The sequence below is a fragment of the Lissotriton vulgaris genome, chromosome 11 (assembly GCF_964263255.1).
Source record: "Lissotriton vulgaris chromosome 11, aLisVul1.2, whole genome shotgun sequence".
Lineage (NCBI taxonomy): Eukaryota > Metazoa > Chordata > Amphibia > Caudata > Salamandridae > Lissotriton > Lissotriton vulgaris.
The window spans coordinates 1,049,075,204-1,049,087,077 of NC_141699.1; the positions used below are offsets into that span (position 1 = coordinate 1,049,075,204).

Genomic DNA, 11,874 nt, shown 5'->3' on the forward strand with positions numbered 1-11,874 from the left:
TCCCCCCTGGAGCTGAATAGGAAGCTTGGTCGGAGTATAGAAAATAAATAGACACTTACCCATCCCAAGGTGTGTCTTCTCTGAAGTCTCTTGTGTGCTTATCTGAGGGAGCTGACGGAGAAGGCAAGGAGTGCAGACTTTTACGATCGGCGGCAGCTGGAAGGAAGCCAAGATGGTGAACTGTTGCTTGCTTCATCTGGCTGGGGAACAGCATCTGTGACAAATAGGCACCTCTGCCCGAGGAGGATCCGGAGGAAGAAAAGCGGGAGGTGAGCCTGTGGTGAGGGAGTGGAAAAGCCGCCCAGTTTGCTGTTGTGATCTCCTGCCAGCGGTGACTGGCGAAGGATGGTGAGCGGAGTCGATTTCGCAGGAGGAATGTCCTGCGAGTGGGATGAGGAGATGAGCGAGGATCCACTGCTGTTTACCGCGGAGATCTCCATACTGTGACTGATGCAGAGGGGTGAGCGAGGCGTCTTCCTTTGAAGTTTGGCGGTGGACGCCGTGTGGGAACTGCCTCGGAGTGTCGTTTATCGTCGACAATTGTGTGGAAAGTGGTGCCGTGTGGCGTTTTGAGCGGCGGACTGGGAAGCAAGAGGAACGTAGGCGATCCGGATGCCAAACTGACTTTCCCCGTCCAGCCTGCGACGTTCCTCACAGGAAGTTCCCGCCTTTGATTGTAGTATCGTTTTGCTATTGGTTTGGTGAGGGAAATTCAGTGAGGAAGAAAGAGGACTAATTCCTTTTTCAATACAGGTCGTTTATGAGCAAAATATTATAAATTAAGGGTGAATAAAGGGGGAAAGTAGAAACACACTCTGATAGTAGGTGATTTTCACCTCCCTGGTAATACCATTATCTTTCCCTCCAACTTACCCTTCTCATGTATTTACTAGCATTTGGCAAATAGGGCTCTGATTCGGGAAGCATTAAGTGACAGTTACAGGTTTCCTTAGGGAGGGATCCTATCTTTATGGCCATGGCAGGGGCAGGAATGAGTCAGCCCCCACCTTTCTTAAATGATCTGGGAGAGCCTGACATCCCATGGAAGAGGTGGGAAGGTATTTTCAAGTCATACCTCATAGCAATAGGGGGAGGTACTTACAACAATGTGAGAAAACAACACATATTACTGCACAACTTGGGGATTCATGGCAGGAAGGTTTTTGAGGACATAACAGGCAGGCAGGTTGACGATGAACAGGAAGAGGTAGAAGGGACTAATGTGTATGAATATACGTTGAGGAAATTGGAGGAACATTTTAAAGTTAAACTGAATGTAGTACTAGAGAGGCACAAATTTTACAAAAGAGCGCAGAAGAAAGATGAAAAAGTCACTAACTATGTTGCAGTCCTGAGGGGTTTATCTGCCACGTGTGAATTTGGGGCATTGACGGATTCTATGATAAGAGACCAGATTGTAAGATGTACAAATGATCCTAGGATCTAGGAGGAACTCCTCACTAGAAATCCTGACCTAGAGGAAGCATTAAATATTGCTAAAGGTTTGGAGCACACTGCGTTGTGCATGAAGGAGATGAAAATACATGAGGGGGTTTCCAGAGACAAAAATTAGAGCAAGGTGGTACATGAGGGGGAGACAGTGTGTAAAGTGGGTAAAAAGCAAAGAGCAATCAACGCAGCAACACACAAGGGTTATTATGCTACAAATGCGGTAGTCCAAACCATCTGGCAAACAACTGGAAGTGTCCAGCCAGGGATGTGTTATGTAGGAAATGCAACAGGAGAGGGCATTTTTCAAAAGTTTGTAAGAATATCAATTCAAAAGTACACATGGTGGAAAATGCAGAAATTGGAGAAGGGGGTGGGAAAACCTTTATATTTCAAGTGGGGCATGATGAGGAGAAGGAAAGTAATGAGTATCCAAAATGTGAAATTACCCTTGATGGAGAGAAATTTGAAGTTTATGCTGATTCGTGCTCTCCTTATACTTTGATTGACAAAAGTGTGTTTGAAGAAAAGTTTTCAAAACATGGTGTGGAACTAGAGAAAGCTGACATTAGTCCAGTAGGTTACTACAAGGAACGTATACCATTAGAGGGGATGGCGAAAATGAGGATTACATTTAAGGACAGGCACACGGTGGGAAAAGTATATGTGGCCACAAGGGTTCTAGCCTTCTTGGGTGGAAGCACCAGAAAGAATTAGGGATTAAGCTAGATCCCAACAACAGAGAGCAAGTGCTTTTAGTGGAACCACCTAGTATTGCTGAAAATTTAACCATGGAATTTAAGGATGTGTTTAATGAAAAACTGGGGGTGTTGAAGAATTATATGCACAGAATAACTCTCAAGGAAGGAGCTGTACCCGTGGTACATAAAACACGATCCATTCCCCTGCGCATGAAGGAGCCATTAAAAAACTAATTGGAAAAACTGGCCAGCCAAGGGGTGATCAAGGAGATTGAAAGTTCTGCATGGTTGGCTCCGGTCGTCATCACGACCAAGGATGGTGGAAAGAACATTAGGCTATGTGTAGACTTGAGAGGCTTGAATGCAAACATTCAAGTAGATAGATATCCCCTCCCAAGAATCGGGGAGATGCTGAGCACCATTCAATGGGACAAATTCTTCAGTGTCTTGGACTTGTCCTCGGCCTATTATCAGATAGAGCTACATCCGGAGTCACAGTCCTTGACTGCCTTCACAACCCCTTTTGGAAATTTTTAATTTCTGCGGATGCGGTTTGGTTTGGCGTCTGCGGCTGCAGCCTTCTAATGGGTAATGCAGCACATTCTGAAAGACTGCGAAAAAGCAATGTGCTTCCAGGATGATATCCTGATATATGGATCAAATGAGAAGGAACATAATGAGAACATCAAAGAAGTGTTAAGGAAATTAAGAGACGTAGGTTCCACTACCAGAGTGAGCAAGAGTAAGTTGGGTGTGAGCTCGGTGGACTATTTGGACCACACTATTTCGGAAGAAGGCATCAAACCAAAGTGCGATCTTGTCAATGCAGTTAGAGATGCTTCCACGCCAAGGAACAGAGAAGAGGTAGTGTCATTTCTGGGACTGGCGGAGTACATGGCGAAATTCATCAAAGATTTTGCCACCAGATCTTATTCTTTGAGAGAGTTGGTAAAGAAAGACAGCATCTTCAACTGGGGAGAAGACCAAGAGACGGCGTTCAAAGATATAAAGAATTCTATCATACAGGCACCCTTTATAGGAAAATTTGATTCTGAAAGAGACATCTTAATTTCTACAGATGCCAGCAACCATGGTATAAGCGCTACCTTAGCTCAGCGAGTGGAGAAGGAGTTAAAAGTCGTAGCTTTTGCGTCAAGAACCCTCACCGCTCCTGAAGCCAACTATTCCACGGTGGAGAAGGAGGCCCTAGCCGTATATTGGGCAATCAAACATTTCAAGTATTACGTGTGGGGAGTACAATTCGAGGTGCATACAGACCACAAGCCTTTGGTGCCTTTGTTCACAAAAATAAATATGGAGGAAATTACCCCGCGCATAGCGAAGTGGGTGTTGGGCTTGCAAGGTTTTAATTTCAGAGCGGTATACATTCCGGGGCAGCAAAACAGGGTGGCAGATTTCCTCTCAAGGGCTCCAATATGCTGCGATGCTGAGGAGGAAAAAGTAGATGACACTATTCTGGAAGTCAGCGTGGCGGCAGTGGCGAAGGAAGAATGGGAAAACCAGATGGATAAGGATGAAACTTTGAAGAGGGTAAAGAAGTATATCGTGTCAGGATGGCCAAACAGGTGCAAGGAATTGGACACTAAAATTCAACCCTACTAGAATGTCAGGGAAGACCTATCGGTGGAGGGTAACTTCATCTTGAAGTCAGGAAAACTTGTTCCTCCTGAGGGGATGAGGGGTCAAGTGATCTCTCTGGCCCATGAAGGTCATTTGGGCAGAAGTCTATGCAAGTCAAGGTTACGAGCAGACCACTGGTTCCCAGAAATGGATTGAGAAATGGAGGAAAAAGTACGCGATTGTTACGCATGTAGCTTAAGTGACAAATCAAAAGTAACTAAACATTCTCCCTTAATCCCGGTTGAAGTACCTATGGCACCTTGGCAAAAACTGGGTTTTGATATTACAGGCCCCATTCATGGTAGAGGCTCCCAAGACTGGTACCTGTTGGTATTGATTGACTATTACTCAAACTGGATAACTCACAAGATGGTATGTAATATCAATACCAAGTCTTTGATACACTTCTTGAAAGAGGTGTTTGCAAGAGAGGGAATTCCAACAACGTTGATAACAGACAATGGAGTGCAACTGATCTCGGAGGAGATGAAGGAGTTTCTAAAAGACTGCTCAATTACCTATGTCTGTACACTGTTGTATTGTCCAAAGGCGAATGGAAAAGTGGAAAGAGCAAACCGTCTGCTGAAGGACTGCATGAATCTGGCCAGCAAGTCGGGGAAAAACGTGGAGGTTGCCATCATGGAAACGCTGTGGGCATATCATACCACCCCCAACTCCACCTCAGGACACTCACCGTTTGAGCTGTTGAGAGGACGGAAGGCTGGAACCAAGCTTTCCCCGAATTGGATAGGCAAAAATGTTAATGTGGAAATTGATCAGGAGGAGATGAGGAAGAAAATTGAAGACAAGCAAAGCAAATACAAAGAGTGGTACGAGGACAGATGGTGTATATCAGGAAGCCTGACAAATTAGGGAAAAGAGGAGACGGGTTCTACGCCCCAGGGAAAATAAAGGAAGTTAAGAGCAATGTGGTAGTCATGGAGGATGGGAAAATGTGGAGCCAAGACCAGGTAGTTCCGGTTACCATGAGAGGCAACCAATTAAGTGAGGGGAATGCGGAGTCAGGTGACAGAGGGCAGGAAAAGGGGCAGAGAAGAGAAAGTTGCAGACAAAAAACCACCCCGTTCTGGCATAGACAGTACAACATGAGGTAATGGTCAGGGATGCCATTGTCTAGGGGTGCTCATTATACTCCCACCTTTTAAACCCATGTAGGGAACCGAATAAGTGGTCTTCTGCGCAAGACCCTATGTTTTGGCATTATTGTAATGTTTAGTTTTGTGGTTCTGCACCCCCTCCTTTTCCACCCGCTACCCCCAATCCACTTCTATCTTTCTCTCCCTCTCACTCTCGGGCTCTTCGCTCCTTGCTTTTCCTTCCTTGGCGTTCTCCCTAGGGAGGATGATGTGTTGTAACTTCCCCATGGTCTCACCCACCCTTCCTGTTCCCCCCCCCACTACTCTTTCCCCACCTTGGTTTAGCCCGTGCAATCAGCTGAAGCCAGCGATAGAATGTTGAGAGTGTGACTGAGATGATACTCGACAAACTGGGAGCACCTGGACTGAATATACTTTAATAAACTACCTTTGAACCCATTGGTCTGGAGGTGCCTTCTTACCACACCCCGGCTCTTAGTTATTTGACAAGTTAAGCAGGGGCAATACCAGGAAGTAGAGCTACAGGAGTGTTCCGACTTCCTCGGTTCTATTCCAGACTCTTGCACCCACGCCACTGCCCTGCACCAGAAACTGAGAAATGTGCCCCACCGCCCACACTCAAGAAGGTCAAACCTTGCCAGAAGGTCAATGCTGCCAACTGATGTGCAACAGCACACTGTGTTCTCTTATATGCACTGGCCGAGATAACCTTGCCCCACTGCTCTGATTTCTTGTATGCCAACACACAGTGTTGCAATGTGTGTACTTGGTCATTTCTCAAACCCAAGGGGCGAGAAGCCAGCGTGGCTGGTCGAAACCTGTTGGGGGCTCTGTGTAGGGCCAGGTCAAGCGATTACGAATCATAACATACTCCGTAATGCTCAAAATGGATGTACATTAGTGAGGCAGCTACAGATGGGTTAATTAAACGTGTCTCGAGCTGAATGTCTGGCTCGGGCCCGGCCCTTCTCCCGTGGGCCTGTCAAGCCGTAGTAGAGCCGAGCCCCGTCTCCCTGCCACTTCCCTTTCCACTAAATAATTACGTTTTTTAAAAGACATGAGGGTTAATTGGCAGGACAGCTGGAAATTATATTCTAAAAGGGAAAATATCAAATATAATACGGTGCTCTTTTGTTTGAACTTTTTTCATTGACAGATTTTAAATGTTGAAGATGTTAGTGACCGCCTAGGGGTTTCAAAGCCTCGTCGGGGGTAGTAAGCGCTATATAAATGCAAATACAATCCAATGCCTGGACTTCATACATGTCCCACTCGTGGTGTGATCCCAAGAACAAACTCTGGAATCTCTTAGGTTTGCCAATCCACTAACTTCTGCTAATCTGTTTAATTATCTCTATTTGGGATGTGGCACCGGCTGGCACAGTTTAATGGGTAGTTCGGGGGATCCCAGTGTTTCTAACAGAGCGCCTTGTCCTTACACTTACCTTGTACAATGGACAGCAACTTAGATGCACTTTACTCGGGTGTTACAACTTCTATTTGTTTGCAGCTTTGTGCAGCGCAAACTGGGTCCAAGGACATTAAAGTTACATTCACGTGGTCAGATTCATTTTTTAGGAGATTAACTGAGTTGCCCAGAATCACGGGTTGTGCTGAGCTGACGCTGGGACTCACACGTAATTCTCCAGTTCTAAAGTAGGCCCCATCCCCTAGCCGTTCTCTTTTCTGATTAACCCCTTCTGTGTAACCAATCACGCAAACAACGTTGTCTAGATAGATTCCCCGTAGAGCGTCAGAGTGGTGGAACACGTAACAAATATATTTAGCAAGTTGCCTTTATTTAACTCCCGGGACAAACATGGAGCAGCAATTTATTTAAAAAAAAATAACGTATGCTTTGGCCTTAAACTAGAAGGAAGGGATTGTATATTCAATGACCGAATTGCACAATCGGGCGATTCAGGCGTTTTACAAATTATATTAACATAACATAATACTTACTACCTGCCTGCGTTTCCTCAGTAGCGCCGCGCGGAGATACCCCATCGGGGATTCAGGCGCTTTACAACTCATATTAACATAACTTGATGTGTTAACTGGAAACCTGAGCTCAAATCCTGGCTTCTCGCTGTACACACTTTTGATCTTGTGCAAATCGGTTTAATTCACTGTAGCTCGTCTTCCCCGACAGTCCAATTAGGAGCAGCTTTAAGTAAGTTGGGGCAGGATGTGCACCATACAAAACCCTCATTCAGATACTGAATCACAAAGTACATATTTGATCCCTGTATAATAGATACATTGGCCATATATATATTTCAAAACTGACCTGACTCTTGGCGCTTGGTTCACTCATGGAAACATCGCAGGGGGGAGGGGATGTTCGTAAATTCATGTTTAGAAAATATTACTTTAAAAACGTCACTCAATGTAGTGATGACTGATGTAATCTTGTGCGCTCATTGAAACATGTTAAAGAGGGCAACTAAGGTTTCCAATTTAAGTGTATTTATCACGTTTACAGGACTCGCTGTGCGTGTCTCGGCTGTCAGAATTGCCTGGCTCGGTTCTCTGTGAATTTCTTGGCTCGCCCGCCTCCAGGAGGTCATGTTATTACAAATGGGGCGGTGGTGGTTTCATTCACCCCTTTATGTTACTATCAGTGTGTTTACATTCTTCAGTTATTTCGAGTTTTGCTCGTCACAGCTGGGCCTAATGTCTGTTTATGACTCAGTGATAATTTGCATTTCTGTGTAATCGGTGTGTGTGTGTGGTGGGGGGGGGGGTGATCTTGTGACTTTATGACTCGTGCTGGGTGTTATAGAAATTCTGATTACACATATGTGGCAGGTGTTTGCTTTAAACATCGGTCTAGCTAAGGCGTTCTATGGCACTGGTGGCTTTCTATGGTGCATGATATAGACTGTGTCAGAGGTCAAGCCCCCCCATCAGTGGTCTTACCAGGTCCTGCGCCCCCCTGAAGGTGGCGTCCAGCAGCAGCAGCTTCCAGGGCTCGCAGATGGTGTCCGGCAGCGGGTTGTAGACGTAGTACGAGGCCAGAGCCATGCAGGCGGCCAGCACGGCGTGGCTGGGCTTCATCCTTGCGGTGCAGCGCTAGCCCGCGGGGCGAAGGGCTTCCAGGAGCCTCGCAGGCGCTGTGATACCAAATACACCCTCCTTACAGGGATGTCGAGACGCCTCAACCCGGTGTTAGCAGCAGGCAAATAATCCTCATAGCAGCGCCCGGCGCTGGAGCTTCATTCAAGGTTTCCGGACTCTGCCAGCCAATGGGAAAGGCAGAGGGAGGATGTCCGGGTGGATGCGCCTAACTCCCCCCTCCTTCCCATGGGTGCTGTTGCAGCCTCCACCAAGGACCGCAACAATGAGCCTGGGAGCCGCTGTTCACAGCGCCACCTCCTGGACGCGGTCCTCAGTGCAGGCAAAAATGAAAACCTGCATGAAACGTCAGTGTGTGACAGCTGAACTTTCACCCCCTAATAAATTTATTATTTCATACATTTTTGGGTACAGGAGTTTTCAATGTACTCGGATTTCACCTTGGATTTTTAAACACTCACTCCGACAAAACACACTCTCTCTCTCACCTTTGTTTTGAAGGTCTTAAAACAAGGTTATTTTTTACAAAATACTGTTTTTTAGGTACACCTCAAAATAGGCACTCCTTTCCATTTCTACTGGCCTTTAAGTCAGGATCATCTTAAGAATTTTGGGGCCGCGAGCCAAACGTATTCTGGGCCCGTTCGGAACAGCTTTGTATTTATGATTCAGTTTTAGCTCTTTCATGCCCTCTTTGGCAGGTTACTGACACTCGTCCAAATTATAAATGTGTTTACATGCAATATACAGGGGTAGTGATGGTTGTTTTCAATATTGTAGCACAGCAGCCCCTCAATAATGTTACTGTAAATAATCTCAATGACATCCTTAAATTTCTCAAATGTGAGGCCCTGTTTTGATCCCCCAAACTTTTTTTTTAAGGAAATTGCATGAAGCATATACACACCATTGTTTATGCAAAAGACTCGCACAAATCACCACATTAAAAACAAGTTAAAGGGAAAGGGTATTTCAAACACTCTGTTTAAGAATAGTTTAAGGCCATTAGAGCAAGGCTTTTGAGAACAAAGCTGACTATTAGGGCCCCCTGAAAGGCTGGGGCCCTGGCCCAGAGCCCACTTTGCCCATGCCTTAAAATATCTCTGCCTTAAGTCCCCATGCGCGGCTTCTCATATACTGATTAATATGAGATGCCAGCGTGATAGTTGAAAATCACGCTGGCATATCCTTCAGTCTTTTAAAAAATATATATATATTTATTAAATAAAGAACTGACAAAACAATAAATAAGGCATCAGGTGAGCAAATCATAACAACATTGCAAGGTTAGAACTGTCATTCGTACAAAATTGCAATTACATTATAAAAGATTCTCGGGATCACAGGGACTCCAGTGCTTCAGCTCATCGGGGGTGTACACAAATCACCACAATAAGTATTCCAAGCCCCCCAAATCTTCCCCCACTTCTCCGGACAACCCCTAGCCACATATACCGCCCTCCCTCTAAACATACACCAGTCTAAATCCTGGGTCCACTTGGTGAGCTGAGGTGATTGGCTGGCTCCCCATAGTTGAGCAATGTTATGCTTCGCCACCATATACGCCAGTGTCACCCACTGTTTCTGATATCCATTCAAATCCGTGGGTTCCCATATGTTCAATATACATCTGCGGGCCTCCGGTCGCATCACCTCCCCTGGCACATCTTTAATCACATCATGAATTTTCATCCAATAGGTTTGTATCTCCTGACAGTGCCATAGGATATGTATGAACGTGCCCACCTCACCACACCCCCTCCTACAGTTTCCGTTTGTCGCTTTCCCCATGTGTACCAGTCTAGGCCCTGTGACATATGATCTATGTAAGATTTTAAGTTGCACCAATCTAAGCCTCATCTGAATTGCGACTACCTCGGGGGAGGAGACCGCCTCATCATCCAGCTCCAATCCATCCACCCCCACGCTGTTCTAATGCTCCCAAGCGGATCTTCCATATTATTATTTAGTTTCTTATAGATCATGGAAATGTTTTTTTCTGGGAGATGACCGTCGAACACTCGGTCCTCAAGGGGGGAGGCCTCCAGTAATTCCGTGCCTAGGGGTATTTGAACTAGGAGGGAATGTCTAATCTGTCGATAGCGGAAGTGTTCATTTTTATGTAGGCTGTATTGTTTTTGAAAAGACTCGAAAGTCTGCACACAGCCCTTCCCCCATACGTCCTTGATCTGACTAATTCCAATGAGGTCCCATTTGTCAAATCGTTTAGTCCTCCACAGGCTCCCAAGCTTCTCTGAATTAAACAGGGGGGTTGCCATTGTCAGCTTCCCTTCCCATCTCAAACTTTTGGTATCCACATGCCAGACGTGTACCGCATGTGCCGTTGGACCCGGTCTGGCATACAATGCTCTGACAATATCTCCACCCGGAGCCTGCCCACGATCCATGGCAAAGCCAGGGTCCCCCAGGGGGCCATAAATTACATGATTCACTGCCGCCAGATGAGCAGCCCAGTAATATTTCTTCAAATCTGGGAGACCAATTCCCCCATCATACCAAGGAAGAGTCAGCTTGACAAAGGCTATGTGGGCCCTACCATCACAAAGAAGCTGCCTTTGGAGTGTCTCAATCTCCCTGAAATAGGTAACAGGCACTGGGTCCATGGTATTTTGGACTACGTATAGGAACCGAGGTAAGGCCATCATCTTGAACAACACCGCTCTTCCAAGCAACGACAGCGGGAGGGCCCTCCAACGTTCCACATCTCTTCTAAGCCGGTTCAAGGGGGGCTCTAAATTATTAGCATATCTTACTTTGGAAACAAGTGTTATGTATATGCCAAGGTATTTAAATCCCACCAGCTCGATCTTTATAGGGGATGACTGCGGGACCACGGGCGGATCACCTGATACAACAAACAATACCGACTTCGTCCAATTTATTGCAAATCCAGTGTATCTACTAAATATCGTCAGGACATCTAAGAAGTTACTCAGGGATGTTCTAGGGTTAGTGAGATATAACAGGATAACGTCAGCATAGAGCGAAATTTTATCCTCCCATTCCAATGTCCACCGCAATCCCCGTATCGATAGGTCCCACCGGACCAATGCCGCCAGCGGCTCTAGCGCCAGTGCGAAAAAGAAGTGGGGACAGCGGACATCCCTGTCTCGTGCCCCTTCCAAGGGCGAAGTCAACTGATTTACAATTATTTATGATCACTCTAGCCAAAGGAGTGGCATACAACAATCGAACCCACCTGATAAATTTTGAGCCAAAGCCCATTTTGGCCAGAGCCGCAAATAGATAAGCCCATACAACCCGATCAAATGCCATGGTGGCATCCAGGTACACCAAGACCGCCGGTTCCAATATCTTAGGGGAGCCACCCAAAATCCAGTGAAGTCTCCGCAGGTTCAGGGCTGTAGTACGACGTGGCATGAAACCAGATTGGTCAGGGTGTATAAGGGTTGTGATGACTTTGACCAATCTAGTGGCGAGTAACTTCGCCAATATCTTGGGCTCTGCATTAAGAAGTGAGATAGGCCGGTACAAGGAAGGGGATGTCCTAGCTCTGCCCGCTTTATGAATGACTACTATATTTGCCGCCCGTTGATCATACGGGAGTTGCCCCGAGTTTCTGCTTTCCAGAAACATGGCACGGATATGTGGAGCGATTTTATGGGCATTTAGTTTATATAATTCTATAGACAATCCATTAGGACCAGTCGCCTTCCCGGACTTTATGCTTCTAATTGCTTGCGCAATTTCATCATCTGTAATAGATGAGTCCAAATATTCCCTATTTTCTTCTGAGATACTCGGCATGGCTATATCTCTTATCATTTCACTATTTTCGATCTCTGTAAAACTATTCGCTGAGGTATATACTGCTTTATAATACTTGGAGTAGGCGTCTGCCACTG

General features: G+C 46.0%; 1 protein-coding gene across 1 annotated transcript in view; it reads right to left on the minus strand.

Moving 5' to 3' along the window:
- NCEH1 (neutral cholesterol ester hydrolase 1) overlaps positions 1–8,133 on the minus strand; it is an 89,451-nt gene extending 81,318 nt beyond the window's left edge. Inside the window, exon 1 of the mRNA XM_086944388.1 lies at positions 7,832–8,133. Coding sequence (XP_086800514.1) covers positions 7,832–7,969 — 138 coding nt within the window. The 5' untranslated portion in view covers positions 7,970–8,133. The remainder of the gene's footprint in view (positions 1–7,831) is intronic.
- Positions 8,134–11,874: the final 3,741 nt, after the last annotated feature.